We start from the raw sequence: 15,243 nt of genomic DNA on the forward strand, positions 1-15,243 counted from the left end.
CAAAAACAGTAAAAAGAACAACAGAAAGTAAATCCCTGCTGTTATCTAAACCAAAACAAGAAATGGGCTATACAGACTATATTATCACAATAGTAACATGAGTAGGATCCACCATTATATCTATATAGTTTAAATTCTTTCAAAATCTTAATATTTTCTTAAGATCTTTACTGCTTTCTTTTGACATAAGCATCTGTTTTCTCTTGTACATGCTATTTCAGAAAACAGTTCTCTTTCCATAGCTCCTCCAGTCCAGGAGGCTCTTAACGTCCCCAGCATCTCTTATTTTGTCAACCCCAAGAACAGAAGTCCTGCTGCTCTAGAAGGTAGCCCTGTGGGCAAGGAGTCACAGCATACTATAATAAAGTGTCACACACAGCACTGCACACCAGGCACAATTACCTCTGGACTGATTAGTGCAAAAACCACTTGTATCACTGGTGCACCAGGCCAGTTCTAAACGCCATCTGTGTTTGGGTGACAAATAAGACTTGACAAAAGGAAAGAAACAGGAATAAATAATGCTGAGAATGCTGACTAGGATTATCAGTAAAAAAAAAGAAAAAGAAAAGGTTTGTTTCTGCATGTCCAAAGTCATTTCTCTCCATTTACTGAGACTTATTTTCTCCATTTAATGTATCTTTCCTAAAATCAAATCAATACACAAATAATCCTCCAGTTACAAATCCTAAAATACTCAAATTTTCACATGAAAAGGTCTGTTTTCTTTGGTCAGAGCATGTCTACTTTGTCTATATGGTCTACTTTTGAAAGGATATCTTTTCAATGAGTTTGAGTCAGTTCTAGTGAGTTGGGTGAACCTAGAGCCTGTTATACAGAGTGAAGTAAATCAGAAAGAGAAAAACAAATATATTAACACATACACAGGGAATCTGAAAAAATGGTATTGATGAACTTATTGGCAGGAAGGAATGGAGATACAGACGGACTCCATTAGAGAATGGTCTTGGGGGCGAGAGAGAGTGAGACAAATGGAGAAAGTAGCATCAACATATATACACAATTGGGTGTAAGATGGATAGCTGGTGAGAAGTTGCTGTGTAGCACAGGAAACCCAGTCTGGAGCTCTGTGATGACCTGGAAGGATGGGATGGAGGCGGGGATGGGATGGAGGCTAGGGAGGGAGAGGATGTCTATATAATTATGGCTGATTTGTGTTGCCGAATGGAAGAAACCAACACAACATTATAAAAAAAATTTTAAGTTAAATAAACAAAAGGGGGGGAAAAGGACATCTTTTCACAGATCTTCCTTTTTTCAATAATTTATATTAGTAAATTTCTTTTTCTAATCTAAAACTGTGTGATATGCTTGAAAGAAACATGCAGAAAAATGTTTCCAAGATCATGATTTATGTTTATAATTCTACCTGGAAAAATATAAAAACTTACAGCTAAACACATTAGACTACATACAGAAAATGAAATGTGGGTAAAGGAAGAATAAAACTCATTCATGCTTGAGCATAGTGAATCCTACGTTTTAGAAGGAGCTTAAATAAGCTCAGGATTGGGGGGAAAGGAGTAGCTTATACTTCCAGTACAAGCAGCAATAGATACAACTCCATTAATTGAGGAAAAGAAGTGCTATTGCCAGCTACTTGGAGGCAACAATGTAGTGGCAGGTTAAAAACACAGGATATGGAATATAGTGGAATCCTTTATAGCTGGACTTTACTTAAAATGTCTACTTTACTGAATTTTTACTTTTCCTAGATCTCTTACTAATATCTGGAACAGTATTTTCCTACTCTTAGTGGTTGGGAGGTCCCAAACTTTCTGACATGGGCTGTTTCAATCAAATTCTTCAGTGTGGTTATTATGGAGAGGATACAGTTGGAAGGCCGTGGCTGCTACTGTCTTACCTCCATGATGGGGTTGGAAGCCAATACCTTTTCCTCAACATTGGCTTCACTGGCAGAACCACTGACTGTTGCAAAGTATCTCATGGCATACTTAGCTGAGACTGTTTTTCCTGCCCCAGACTCTCCACTTACAATGATGGACTGATTTCGTTCATCTCTGTAAAACAAAGAAGAGTAACTGACATTACTGCCCACTTCTAAATGTGATTAACATCAGTTTCTCTGTGTTCTCATCAATGAGCCAAGGTGTGTTCTTGCTGGTTTACATATGCAAAATTGTGAGGAGGAACCCAAGGAACAACATTTCCTAATAAAAATAATAACTTACCAAGTAACAATGAATAGAGAAGGAGAAGAAGATATCAAGCATTAAATTTGAGAGCATTGCATCTAAGAATGAATCTGTAACAGTCTGAATTTTTTGTGGGTACATATCTCAAATATATTACTTTATTAATAAACAAAATGATTTTTGTATATTACAGCACTGTTGTCAACCACCTTCAGAAGAGACAGGAGTTACAGCAAGTGAACCTAGAAGAAAATACTACTTAATTAAAAAGACAAATTGTCTACTGGCTAACAGTCCATAAAGTAGTATCTCTCACAAATTCCAGTTCTTACTAAAGTACCCTCATTACCAGAGAATAAACAGTTCATTTGCTGGCTGATTTATTCAAATATGTTAGAACTCAAAGACTATCTATTATTACATACATCTTTAATTCACTCATACAGTGACTCAAAACTCTAGGTGATGAACTTGCTCATAAGACTAACATTTCTTTGAGGATAAGGACCTATGTTACCATACTGTTAATATCCAGCACCTAGTCCAGAGTCTACACATCACAAATGCTGTAAATGTGCACTGAGTGAAAGTGAGTCTAGGAATAAATCTGCCTCGGCTATGACTTTGACTGGGACAGAAGCAGGAACTAAAACTTCCTGAGATGAAACTAGCAATCAGCTACAACCCATCAAATTAACTGAACAAGTTCATAAAGGTGGTATCCTTTGTGCCCTTAATTTACAGAGAGACAAGATGACTTCAGGGGTTTTTAGTGGAACTATCCTACACACCACAAGATTGGGAAGTTATTTCACTACAGAAGATGACCTTTTCATCTTTTAAAAGAGATTTACTTATCCAACAAGCATTTAGCAAACACCTACTATACACAAAACACAGTGCTAGATACAAGGGATACAAGTTTAAAAAGCTATGATCTGTATCCTCCAGTGGCTGATGGTCTGAGAGGAAAGACAAACTAATAATTAAAGACTATAATAAGTGTAATGAGGTACTGAGAAGAAGAGGTGATCAAGGAAGGCTCCCTAGAGATGATCCAGCAAAGTCTAGAAAGATGAGTAAGAGAAAACAAGGGAAGAAGTTAGGAAAGAAACATTCCAGGGAAAGGAGAACATTTGGCTAGAACATGAAGTAATGACAGATAAGGCCACAGAGGTTAGTAAGAAGTGGATCACAAAGATCTTACATGAGATGTTAAGGAATTTGAAGTTTACCTACAGGTCACAGAGTGCTACTTCAGGGTTTTAAACAGAAAATAAACAATCCAATCAGCAAAATCACCCTGGCAGCAATGTGGATATGAGTGGCAGGGGGTCCAGATGAAAAGGTATGAAAGTCTGAACAAAGACTGTGGTGGTCTTGACTGAGACAGGCAGGTGGGTTTAAGAGACACCAAAGTGGTAGAATCAAAAGTACTCATAATAAGTTTCCAAAGTACGAAGATTTTTCTATGATAAAGGCTGTTTTTTCATTGAGAAATGGGAGTTACCACATTATTTTAGAAAATTTGAAAAGTACAATGGGAATATCCAACTCAGGCCTGATTAAGTAGTTCACATCACACTACCAGGGCAGGTAAACAGCCTGTTTTGACACTTTGACTCCCATACTATGGGGAAAATTAGGACCGAGGGTGTCACTAAGGAATATTTAATACTTAACAGTAAAAGCTTGCATATAATTCTCATTTCTAAAAAAAATCCTTGAATCTTACAGTCATCAATTCATTCCCTTTTATTTGAATTTCTAGACTCAGATACTCTCACTGCCTCTATACAAATGATTTCAAGATAAATCACTCTTAACCAGTTCTCGTTGTAGGACCAGTACCACCTTTCTCTTTTTCAGTCATTTAGAACATTTTAATGTTCTCAGATACATTAATCAAAGGACAGTATCGGCAGTCTTTGGATTCCTTTCTATAATATATTTAGACAAATTATCTCTTCTTAATTCCTGCATGATCAGTTCTGTCACTATCCCCTGTGTGACAGCTACCTTGACCAAATTTTCCCAGCATGCTTTCCAACAATAAACAAGGTGAAGAGGCTTCCACTAGTCTGATGAAAAGGAAATATTAGTGGGAACTCTTATCCTAAACTGTACTGCCTTTAAAATACTATTTCAAGTCTTTATGATAAAAAGTTGGGGCTTCCCAAGTGGCTCAGTGGTAAAGAATCCACCTGCCAATGCATAAGATGCAGGTTTGATCCTTGAGTTGGGAAGATCCCCTGGAGAAAGAAATGGCACCCCCACTGCAGTATTCTTGCCTGGAAAATCCCATGGACAAAGGAGCCTGGTGGGCTACAGTTCATGGCATTGCAAAGAGTCAGACATGACTGAGCAACTGAGCATGCCCGCATGTGTGATAAAATGTTATACCAAAAAATTTAAACTTCATTATGTAGAAGCCCTTTCCTATACCATGGGGAAAAAGAGAACTCTGAAAGGAGATACGGTTGAGGATTGATCAGATGGATCACACATATTTGTACAAATACACACATACACACAGTGATATCAAGCACACACCAGATACATTTTCTTTTCCAGGAGATTTGGGATCCAGGATCCACATGACCAGCAGTTTTTAAGGGACTCCAATATTTATTATATCCCCCTGCTTCTGGGCAAAGGCTTCTCTTCTTCCCCAAGCCTAGAAGAGCACTCCAATATATAAGTAAGCACCACTCTTCCATTATAGAAATTTCTCTGAATCAGGCTCTGATCTTTGACCTGTCATTTACCAATTTCATGACTTTGAGCAACTGCATACCCTCTCTGGGTCACAGTTTCCCTCATTTTAATGATTAAATAGCACCCAAAGTCCTTCTTAATTCTAAACTATTAATACTTATAAACTAAAAGTTTAACTCCAGAGTTGATTTTTAAGATGTTGGATATGCCACAACCTGTACTCTAAGCCAAGTAAACTCTTGGGACCAAGTACAATTGGAATAGGACAGGCCGACAGATGCTCAGATGGTCTTAAAGGGCTATGTTTGACATGGCCAAACATTTCTTCTCTGTAGGACCCTTGAATCTGAGATGGTCAAAATCAACACAGGGCTACAAAGAGAAAAAAATGTAAGCTCTTTCTACCTGCTTTTAAATGAAGAACAGGAAATAGAAATGTGTATAAAATATGTACAGTTCAGTTCAGTTCAGTTGCTCAGTCATTTCTGACTCTGCAACCCCATGAATCGCAGCACGCCAGGCCTCCCTGTCCATCACCAACTCCTGGAGTTTACTCAAACTCATGTCCATTGAGTTGGTGATGCCATCCAGCCATCTCATCCTCTGCTGTCCCCTTCTCCTCCTGCCCCTAATCCCTCCCAGCATCAGAGTCTTTTCCAATGAGTCAACAACTCTTCTCATGAGGTGGCCAAAGTACTGGAGTTTCAGCTTTAGAATCATTCCTTCCAAAGAAATCCCAGGGCTGATCTCCTTCAGAATGGACTGGTTGGATCTCCTTGCAGTCCAAGGGACTCTCAAGAGTCTTCTCCAACACCACACTTCAAAAGCATCAATTCTTTAGCACTCAGCCTTCTTCACAGTCCAACTCTCGCATCCATACATGACCACTGGAAAAACCATAGCTTTGACTAGATGGACCTTTGTTGGCAAAGTAATGTCTCTGCTTTTCAATATGGTATCTAGGTTGGTCACAACTTTTCTTCCAAGGAGTAAGCGTCTTTTAATTTCATGGCTGCAGTCACCATCTGCAGTGATACAGTCATCTTTAAAATGTTGTTCAGCTATATGTGACCACAGGATGAAATGTCAAAAAGAGACAAAAGCAGAGATAGGTAGAAGTAAGAAAGACAACTAGAGACATAAAAGGAAGAAGGGTAATACATAATAAAGACATGAAAAGGGAAAAATAGGAAAAGTATAATAGAGATAGGGAGAAAACAGCCAAAAACATAAGGGACAAAAAATTTTATGGTTTTAAGGTGAATATCAGAGTCTATCCTACTCTACTTATTTGATCTCTAAGTTTTAGAATGTTGAAAGTGTGCAAATATGTAAATAATAATTTATTGTTCTTCCAAATTTTGATTAGCTGATCCTTAAGGCACTCGCATCCTTATAAGACCCTTCATTTACTACTGGGGTGTAGATATCATTTCAAGGACCTGATAAAACCAAATTAAGGAATACAGATTTACCATTCTTCATCAAGGACAAATCAATCTGGAGCATCCTAAGGCTGCAGGAACTGAGAACTTATGATTTCTGGCTTAGCCAGTCCTCTCAAGTGTCTCTGCAATGATCCTAAATGGCCTGGGTACTGGGTGCCCTGAAGTAAAAGTGAACTCTTGTGATCTGTTTAGTCAATGGTACTTCCAGAGTCTAGAATGTGAATCAAAAGCTACCACCCCAAAATACTGCTTCATTCATTCATTAAACAATGAAATGAGTAGTCACAATATGCCAAACACTTTATGAAGATAAAAGACTCTATGGTCAGGGCGTATTGAGACAGACTGAAAAGTACAGTCAAAATATAGTGGACCTGGTGGCTCAGTGCTAAAGAATCTGCCTGCTGGTGCAGGAGATGCAGTTTAGATTCCTGGATTGGGAGGATCCCCTGGAGAGGAAATGGCAACCCATGCCAGTATTCTTGCCTGGGAAATCCAATGGATAGAGCAGTCTGGCGGGTTACACATCCATGAGGTCGCAAAGAGTCAGACATGACTTAGCGACTAAACAACAACAACAATTACAAGAAAAGAGGTCTACCCAGGATCTTATGAAAGCATGGAGAAGGAGAGGGAGACATGAGGAGGAGATGCCAGGAAATGCTTTCTAGAGAAGGTGATGCCTGAATTGACTCATATATAATAATAATGAGAAACAAGGTTGTACGGGAAAAGGCAATAGAATTAAACTATGGAGAAGCACCTGAAACCCCAGGAACTAAATTATTCAAGGATAGAATGTCCACTCTGGGTTGATGAAAGAGAGAGATGTTATACTTTAGTCTGTTTTCCTTCAATCTGTATCTGTTTGGTCTGTCCAGCCTTTCCTTAGATTACATCTATCAAGATTTCATTTTGTATCAGGTGTATTATTTTACACATTTTCCTCTGAACTTTACTGTTTAAAAACATAATCTCTCTAGTTTGTTGTGCTCATGCTGAATACTATTCATATTTCCAAGACCATCATCTTGTTCTCTGCAAACTTAATGAGCATACCTTCCATTCATATCCAAGTCATTAATGAGGAAACTAAATAATGCCAGCCTGACTCACACAGAATACAATTTACTATACCCACTCACCTCAGTATTAACTCTCAGGTGTTGCCATGGTCTAACTTTTACCTTATAAGTGAACATATTCTCATGAAACAAAATCTAACAAAATCTAGAGGTTTATTTTTTTACAGGCACTCAATCTAATTGCTTCTCCCTTATTCAATCCCTTGATTAAAAAAAAAAGAAAAATATTAAGCTAGTGTAATAAAATGCTTTCTTCCAAAGTTATATATTTACTGTGATATGGCTTTTACTTGAGACTGTAGTCTCTGTTTCTCTTGTTAGAAGGTACAAGGTTTTTTCTACATTTTTATTGTTGCCAAGCATTAAGATAGGCTCTGCTCTGTTTCTCCAAGATTTCTGCTTTTGATTAATCCCAAGAAGAAAAGATTTAAACTCTAAAACTTACTAGATAATAAGTAAATAAGACAATACATCCTATTAGTTTTTAAGTAGAAATATTTGCTATAAGACTGTGCTGGTGCACCAATGAAAGCTGGGCTACAGAGGCAGAAAGATTACTCAGGAAATGAGAACAAGTGTTCCTTAGAGATACACCCAATTCCTGCTGAGAAGTCTGTCATATGACTGTCAGTTCTTCTCATGTCAATTTGACTTCCCTGTTTCATCAGTGTGTTGTTACTGTGTAGTCGTCAAGTCATGTCCAACTCTTTTGTGACCCTATGGACTGTAGCCCTCCAGGCTCCTCTGTCCATGGAATTTCCCAGGCAAGAATACTGGAGTGTGTTGCCATTTCCTTCTCCAGGGGATCTTCCCAACCCAGGGGTTGAACTTATGTATCCTGCACTGGCAGGCAGATGACCAATGAGCCAGCAGGGAAGCCCTTCATCAGGATGTGAAGTGAAGTCGCTCAGTCGTGTCCAACTCTTTGTGACCCCATGGACTATAGTCTACCAGGCTCATCAGTCCATGGAATTTTCCAGGCAAGAGTACTGGAGTGGGTTGCCATTTCTATAGAGGCTGTGAAATTAATGTAAAGATGCCACAAAAGAAATAGCCTGTTTTGTCCAGTAATGGATATATATAAATAGGGTCATGTAATTGGAAGTAAGAAAATTAAACAACAAAGAAGATAGGCTTTGGAGACTCAGAGCTGGATTCAAACCTCAGTTCCCAGATACTATTAGCACAATGGTCTGAAAGTTACTTTCCTCAGTTTCCTCATTTGTAAAGCAGGGCTAATGATGTTTGCTTCCAGGGGTATAATGAAATTAGAGGTAACATGCCTGACCTTATGCTTGGCACACAGTATATTTCTAAACATGGTAGCTCCTAATTACTAATAGAAGTTAGTCCCTATATATATATATATATATACATACACATGTATATATATATATAGATATATCATATATAAAATTCCTTATCACATAGCATGTGCTACTTCATATCTGCATAAGTAGAAATAATTGATACCACATGGCTGGTGAGTCACAGGCAGTAACAGGAGAGATTTTATGATCTATAACAGCCAGCATCCACTTGGCCAATGAAACTCAGAGTGAAGCTTCAGAGACTGCCTAAACAAATGCAGAAAGGGCCCACCCTAAGCAAAGGCCTAGCAATAGAGTTGTGAGACTCCAGGATGATGAAGACTGTGATGATGGTAACAGCTTAGATTTAAATAGTATCTTTCAAAATGCTTTTTATGTTTATCATCTAAGGTAATTTTCATCTCTGATGTAAGCATGATAAATATTCTCTTTTCTTGGTTGGGGGAAACAATGATGCAGAGAGGTCAGATGCAGAGAGGTCTGCTTATCCAAGGTTAAAGCAGCGGTAAGTTGTACACTCCACATCTCTTAGTTTCCAGATGAAAAGTCTATACTATGCTCCTTCTGTGTCTCTGCAGGCTCCTCACCATGGTTTGCCCTTCACTGGAAAGAGTAAAAGATTTCTGCATTAATCTCCATGAACCAAATGAAAACAAATGCACACCAAAGAATGCCTTCAGTGTAAAGCTACGTCATCTAGTGCAAGTTTTCTATTTCAGATAATAAAGCCGAGGTCCAGGGAGACCAGAAGACTTAAGCTTATATAGTTATTTGTTTATGTAGCTTTGGCTAGTATGGATATTGTTTCCCTTACACTTTATGCATGTAACTCTCAAATTTATTTTAAGAAAGCCCATAAATGAAACAATAAAATTTATTTGCTCTACCATTCACAGTGGAGGAAAACAATACCAAATCAAGCAATCAATATTACTTGGTTTTAAAGAGAAAAAAGAGATTAAAAAAAAAAAGCCCTGATGTTTTAAGGAAAATAATACTGTGCTTTAATTATCAGAGAGCAATCAGTTTCAGGATCAGAAAAGACTGATAAGAATGTGAAACAAAAATATGAGACATAGCACCCCACTGAGTTCTTCTCTTCTGTAAGCTGACAGGACAGTTAAAATTAAGAGGCTAGTCTATGAAAATCTTCTATGAGGACACTATTCTCTGTAAGCGTCATGCTGAGAAGGAAGTAATGAGCCACAGATCCTAGTTATGTTGCTATCACTGGACATGTATCTACGGGGCAAGAATCACTTGTGTCAACTCTGCTTTGAGGACAGATGTCAAAAATGCCATTTCAGTCTTAAATATCTAAAATGGAACTCCACCCCCTTCTTCTTCCAACTCTTCCACCCCTATATGCACAACCTGCTCTGTCTGAATTTCCTCCATCTCAGTAAACAGCAACTCCAACCTTTTAGGTGCTCCGACCAAACACTTTGCCCCTATCCCTGACTTCTCTTTTTCTCTCATACCCCCATATAAGCAAGCCATCTTATGTTCTACCTTAAAAATTTATCCAGAGCCTATCCACTTCTCACCATCTCTGACTGTATTCTTCTCTATTAGGTTATCATTAGCTCTTGCTTGGATCAATACAAAATCCTCCTAACTAGTTACCTGGAATTGACCCTTATTTCATTACATTCAGTCCTTTTGTTTTGTTTGTATTTTTACCTTTGAGATGATTTCAAACTTACAGAAAATGGCAAAAAGAGTAAACTGAATTCCTGTACATGCTTTACTCAGATTCACCAATTGTTTAGATTTTGCTCATTTGTTTCATAAATGTCTCTGTTTCTCTTATTTTGATATTTTCTGAAACATCTGCGAGTAGATTATAGACTTGATGACTCCTACATATTTTAGAGTACACTTCCTAAGAACAATGACATTGCTCTTATGTATGTACTGTGATCAAAATCAGGAAATGTAAAATTGACAAAAAACTATTATTTAATCTACAGTCTATATTCCTATTTTACAATCATCCAGTGTTGCCCCTTACAAAGTTACCCTGTCTCCCTCATCATCAAGGATTCAATTCTAAATATTCACTGCATTTTACTGGCATGTTTCCACCCTCTCCTTTAATCAGGAATGGTTCCTCAGCCTTTCTTTGACTATCTTGATCTTGATAATTTTGAAGAGTATATAGAGCTATTTTTCAGTATACACCTCATTTAGTTTTTCTTATGATTAGATTCAGGATATACATTTTTGGTCGGAATCTATCATGAATTTTTAACACAGCTGCCAGATCATGTCATTCCCCTGCTCAAAACCCACACTCAGAGAAAAAGTCAAATATGCTACAAAAGTCCTCAAGGCTTTGTATGGTCCTTGCAATTGCTAATCTCTCTGCTTGGAATATTCTTTCTCCAATATCTGAATGGCTTGCTTCCTCCTTTCCTTCATGTTATTTATTACTCAAAAGTTAGCTTTATTTTTTATGGAGTTGGATAAGTTAATATCAAAATCTACATATAAAAGCAAATGCCTAAGGATAACCAGGAAAATAACGAAAAAGACACTGTGTCAGGGGAGGGGTGGTTAATGGTATCAGACACACAAACATAAAACATACTATAAAATCACTATAATCAAAGTGTGGTACTGGGACATGAATAAAGAAAGAGGAAAGAATATAGCCAAGAAATTAAACCAAGAACATAAGAAAATTGAGGGCATGATAAATTTTAGGTGGCATCTCAAATAACTGGGCCAAAGATGGGCTTCTTAATAAGTGACACTGAGATAACTGTGTAGCCATTTGGAAAAAAGACAAATTTAGATCCATATATCTCTCATCATATAAATGTATAAACTCCAATGGGATCAGTGATCTAAAGGTAAGCTATAAAAACAATACAAACACTAGAAGAAAAGAGAATTAAATCTTTTTTACTTTGGTGTAGAGAAAGGTTTTCTAACAGTGACTTAAAATTCAAAGAAATAAAAAAGATGAATAAATTTGCTTGGAAAAGGACATTACAAGCAAAATAAAATTGAGAGGAAGTATTTGCAATATAACACAGATAAAGGGCTAATATATATATATATATATAACTATTAAAATTGAGGATCAAAAAACCAAAAGCAACAGAAAAATGGAAAAAGTTGAATCAACAATTCAGCCCATAAACAAAAAAAAAAAAAAAAAAAATGAAAGTGCTCTTAAACATATGAAAAGATATTCAAACTTACTCATATTTAAAGAAATGCAGATGAAAACAACATTAACATACCACTAAACTGGCAAGAACATGACACAGTGGTAAAGAATCCCCTGCCAACTCAGCAGACACAAGAGATGCAGGTTTGATCCCCGAGTGGGGAAGATCCCCCAGAGTAGTAAATGGCAACGCACTCCAGTATTCTTGCCTGGACAGTTCCGGGATAGAGGAACCTGGCGGGCTATGGTCCATGGGATCGCAAAGAGTCATATGTGACTAAGCACGCACACGCGCACACATACACACACACACACACACAAAGATTACATATTTTGTTGATAAAGCTATGGGGAAATAGACACTCTTGAACAATTTAGGCAAAAATGCAAACCAGAACAACTCTTTTAGAGGGAATCTGGCAATATATTTATACCTACCTTTTGACCTACCAATGCCACTTTTAAAAATACAAAAATGTGCTCCACCTCTAACTTGTCTTCTTAAAGGCTGGTCAAGGTTACTGCATTAGCACTGAACACTGTGTAACCCAATGCAAGCAATTAGGATTTGCGGGTAAGACCGTGTACAATGTGAAGTCAAACCCCACTTCTGCTATGTACTAGCTGATAGGCCCCAAACCCAGCAATGCCTCCATCTGCTTACACAGCGATCTTGATTTTCAAACCATTGTGTCACAAGTCACCAAGGCCATGGTGTTCAGTTCAAACAGCACTGTGCTAGACATGGGAGCCATAGATTCTAAGAGCAACTGGTCCTGGCTTGGAGCAAAAGCACCAATGTTGGACATGAAGACACATTCAACCAGACCTTCTACCCCAGCTGAGGAATTCCTGTAATAACAAGTTGGTAGAGAAAAGCTCTGAAACAGGTATGAACCTAAACTACCAAAGCCTGTCAGTGATTAGATTCTGCACCCTCCTCCCAAAAGCAGTTGGGTGGTTTAAGCTGCTCATGGCCCTGTGGCAGTTGTCCAGTTGAGGTAGCCAAGAATGTGAGAGTCCCTTGCTCTATCTCTTTGCTCCCATCACCTCTCCTGAGGTGCACTCTCTGCCCCTTTTGGATGAGAAATCTCCCTCCAGCTCTGGCCCCATTGGCAATAAATATCACCAAATGGATTGTTCCAAATATTTATGATCAAGATATTGAGGGCTGCCCAATACCACTGCCCCACTCCGTTCTTCCAATGCTGCTTGCCACTGCCTGGTATTCCTGGCAGAGATGAGGACAGCTGCAGCCTCCTCCAGCTGTGGAAAAACTGCCTACCTCTCCTTCAATCCCTGAGATGCCTCTGAGGTCCTACCGATAATAGACTGCCAGTGGGTTCTCTTGGGCTCTAGCTCCTGGAGAATGTTGTACAGAGTTTACACTTAAAAAAAAAATAGTTTTCATAAAGACATATATATCACCCTTATCTCCAAGATGTGGGCAAAATTATCTCTTTATCTAGGCCTTGCTCCATGGTGTATCTGAGTCAGACTGTATATTTTGTTCCCAAGACTTCATTAAAAGCAACTTGGAAGAGAAACAAATAAAGAAATACAAATATAAAAATGTATATAATAAATAATAAATATACAAACTTATTTATTGTAGCACTGTTTGTAATTGCAAAATGTTGCAAATAATCTAAGTGATCATATATGGGAGAGTGGTTCAACAAATTAATAAAATAAGTGGGGAAAAAATGAATCAACCTAGGTAACTTTGGAAATTGGTTCTTCATATCATGTAAGACTAAAGACAAAATGACCTGGACACAATACTGCACTTGAGTGGTAAATTTGCTTTTCGCAGGGCTATGGGTTAGCATTTCTACAACTAAGAATATTCTAGGAATGAGCAAACAAGTAAATATACTATGGATAAGGACAGTCAGGTTTCTCAAGATCAAAGAAAGAAGTTAAAAGAAGAAAAAATAAATCAAGAATAAAAACTATGATTTTGGGACTTCCCTGGTAGTCCAGTGGTTAAGAATCAGCTGCCAATGCAGGTGACCTGAGTTCAATCTCTGATCCAGGAAGATTCCACATGCCATAGGGCAACTGAGTCAACACGCCACAACGAGAGCCCACGAGCCTCAGCAATTGAAGCCTGTGTACCTAGAGCCCATGCTTCACCATAAGAGAAGCCACCACAACGAGAAGCCCACTCACTGCAACCAGACAAAGCCCGCATACAGCAACGAAGACCCAATTTAACCAAAAAATAAATAAATAAATAAAAACAAAACAGAAGATCACCATATGGTACCCCAACACCAGTCAAAGCAAGAATAAACATCAATAAAAATTTAAAAAATAAAGATGAAATGTAAATTAAATAAAAACTGTGATGTTGAACTTAAATTAGAGGAATCAGTAATTTTAATGGTTTTATGTTTTAAATATATATACATTATATAGATATAGGCATGTGTGTGTGTGTGTAAAGATGTGCAAAGTCTGTGCTACTTGCTGCTGCTGCTGCTGCTGCTAAGTCACTTCAGTCGTGTCCGACTCTGTGCAACCCCATAAACGGCCTCCCACCAAACTTCCCCGTCCCTGGGATTCTCCAGGCAAGAATACTGGAGTGGGTTACCATTTCCTTCTCCAGTGCGTGAAAGTGAAAAGTGAAGGTGAAGTTGCTCAGTCATGTCCGACTCTTTGAGACCCCATGGACTGTCGCCTATCAGGCTCCTCCACCCATGGGATTTTCCAGGCAAGAGTACTGGAGTGGGTTGCCATTAGAGAAAGGTGCTACTTAGAGAAAAGTAAATTAAAACAACACTAGGATACCATTTCTCACCTGTCAGTTTGGTGGAAATTTTAAATTATGACAACACCTTCTGTTGGTGAAGGTGTGGGGGGCAACATATTTCTTAGCTGTGAGCACTGAGAAGGTTTATAGGCAAGGATACCCAAGTAGTGAATGCATCTAGCACCCAGATCTTAGTTCCTAAGTACCATTTCTTTAGTACAAGGTCCTTGAAGAAATGGCTGAATTCATTGGGGGTTGGGGCAAGAAAATTAGAAAATGAGTCAGGTGCTGCTAGAAAGTAAGGAAATGCTCAAAAGATGATGGAGAATGTGAAAGGACACTGGAAAGAGCTCTCAATGGCCAAATCTGAGACAGTTTGAACAAAATAAATAATGATAGCAATGTAGAGTAGGTGAAGAATCCGTCTACAATGCAGGACACCTGGCTTCGATCCCTGGGTTGGGAAGATCCCCTGGAGGAGGACATGGCAACCCACTCCAGTATTCTTGCCTGGAGAATACCCATGGACAGAGGAGCCTGGCGGG

At 38.3% G+C, this 15,243-nt stretch overlaps 1 protein-coding gene across 4 annotated transcripts in view; it reads right to left on the reverse strand.

Moving 5' to 3' along the window:
- MYO5A (myosin VA) overlaps positions 1-15,243 on the reverse strand; it is a 198,681-nt gene that overhangs the window by 106,668 nt on the left and 76,770 nt on the right. For all 4 annotated transcript variants that reach the window (XM_040226540.1, XM_040226543.1, XM_040226542.1 and 1 more), the window contains exon 5: positions 1,886-2,042. In XM_040226540.1, coding sequence (XP_040082474.1) covers positions 1,886-2,042 — 157 coding nt within the window. The remainder of the gene's footprint in view (positions 1-1,885; positions 2,043-15,243) is intronic.

This window comes from Oryx dammah, unplaced genomic scaffold, assembly GCF_014754425.2.
Source record: "Oryx dammah isolate SB20612 unplaced genomic scaffold, SCBI_Odam_1.1 HiC_scaffold_26, whole genome shotgun sequence".
In the NCBI taxonomy this organism is placed as follows: Eukaryota; Metazoa; Chordata; class Mammalia; order Artiodactyla; family Bovidae; genus Oryx; species Oryx dammah.